At 47.8% G+C, this 1,454-nt stretch overlaps 1 protein-coding gene across 1 annotated transcript in view; it reads left to right on the forward strand.

Annotated features, from left to right (window-relative positions):
• LOC130587286 (cyclin-dependent kinase 16-like) overlaps positions 1-1,454 on the forward strand; it is a 15,034-nt gene that overhangs the window by 2,719 nt on the left and 10,861 nt on the right. Inside the window, exons 2-3 of the mRNA XM_057388261.1 lie at positions 75-272; positions 1,233-1,289. Coding sequence (XP_057244244.1) covers positions 75-272; positions 1,233-1,289 — 255 coding nt within the window. The remainder of the gene's footprint in view (positions 1-74; positions 273-1,232; positions 1,290-1,454) is intronic.

Consider the following 1,454-nt stretch of genomic DNA (forward strand, 5'->3'; position numbering starts at 1 on the left):
TGTCACTCCTGGGTGATTTTGGCTGTCACCCCTGGGTGTTTTGGGTGTTACTCCCGGGTGTTGCGGTGTCCCAGTGTCACCCCTGGGTGATTTTGGCTGTCACCCCCGGGTGTTTTGGCTGTCACCCCCGGGTGATTTCGGTGTCCCACTGTCACCCCTGCTGTCCCCAGGATGTCACCAAGCGCCTGTCCCTGCCGGCCGACACCCGCCTGCCCGAGGGGGGGCTGGGGCTGCCCGGGCCCCTCAGCCGCCGCCTGCGCCGCGTCTCCCTGGTACGTCCCAGTATCAACCAGTATAAACTGGTATGAACTGGTATGAGTCAGTATAATCCAGTATAAACTGGTATAAACTGGAATGAATCGCTATAAACCAGTATAAACTGGTGTGAATCAATATAAACCGGTATAAATTGGTATGAATCAGTATAAACCAGTATGAACTGGTACAAATGAATATAAACCAGTATAAACTGGTATGAGTCAATATAAACCAGTATAAAGTAATACGAATTGATATAAATCAGTGTAAAACAGTATGAACCGGTATGAATCAATATAAACCAGTATGAATCACTATAAACTAGTATGAACTAGTATGAGTCAATATAAACCAGTATAAACTAGTATGAATCAGTATAAACCAGTGTAAACTGATATGAATCAATATAAACCAGTATGAGCCAATATAAACCAGTATAAACTGGTATATATCAGTATAAACTAGTATAAAACAGCATAAAACAGTATGAACCAGTATGGACCAGTACAACCCAATCTAGAATAATGTAGACTATTATAAACCGGTATAAACCAGTGTAAGCCAGTACAACCCAGTATAAATTACCGTAAATCCGTAGAGACCAGTATAAACCAGTGTAACGCAGTACAAACCAATTTAAACCACTGTAAATTGTTCTAAACTAGTGGAAACCAATGTAAACCACTATAGACCAGCACAAACCAGTATAAACCTGTAACAAGGGCTGGGAACTCACAGCCCCTGCTTGGGGGCGGCTGCTGAGCCTCCTCTTGTGCTGCCTCCCAGTATGGACCAGTACAGACCAGTATGAACCAGTATACATCGGTTTGGACCAGTATAGATCAATTTTGACCAGTGTAGACCAGTTTGGCCCGGTTTAGCCCAGTTTGGGCCGGTGCAGGGCAGGAGGAGCCCGTGTCCGCTCCTTCCAGTGCTCCCAGTGCTCCCAGTAACACTTTCCCCTCTCTGCCCAGTCTGAAATCGGCTTTGGGAAGTTGGAGACGTACGTCAAACTGGACAAACTGGGAGAGGTGAGGGGGGCGGGGCCGCCCCGGGTCCCCAATGTCCCTTGTCCCCGATGTCCCCTGATGTCCGCCCAATGTCCTCCCATTGTGCCCCAATGTCCCCCAATGTCCCCAATGTCCCCGAATGTCCCCAACGCCCCTCAATTTCTCCCACTGTCCCCAATGCCCCCA

Source organism: Malurus melanocephalus, unplaced genomic scaffold, assembly GCF_030028575.1.
Source record: "Malurus melanocephalus ecotype Western Australia unplaced genomic scaffold, MMel_1.1 scaffold_1717, whole genome shotgun sequence".
NCBI classification, from domain to species: Eukaryota; Metazoa; Chordata; class Aves; order Passeriformes; family Maluridae; genus Malurus; species Malurus melanocephalus.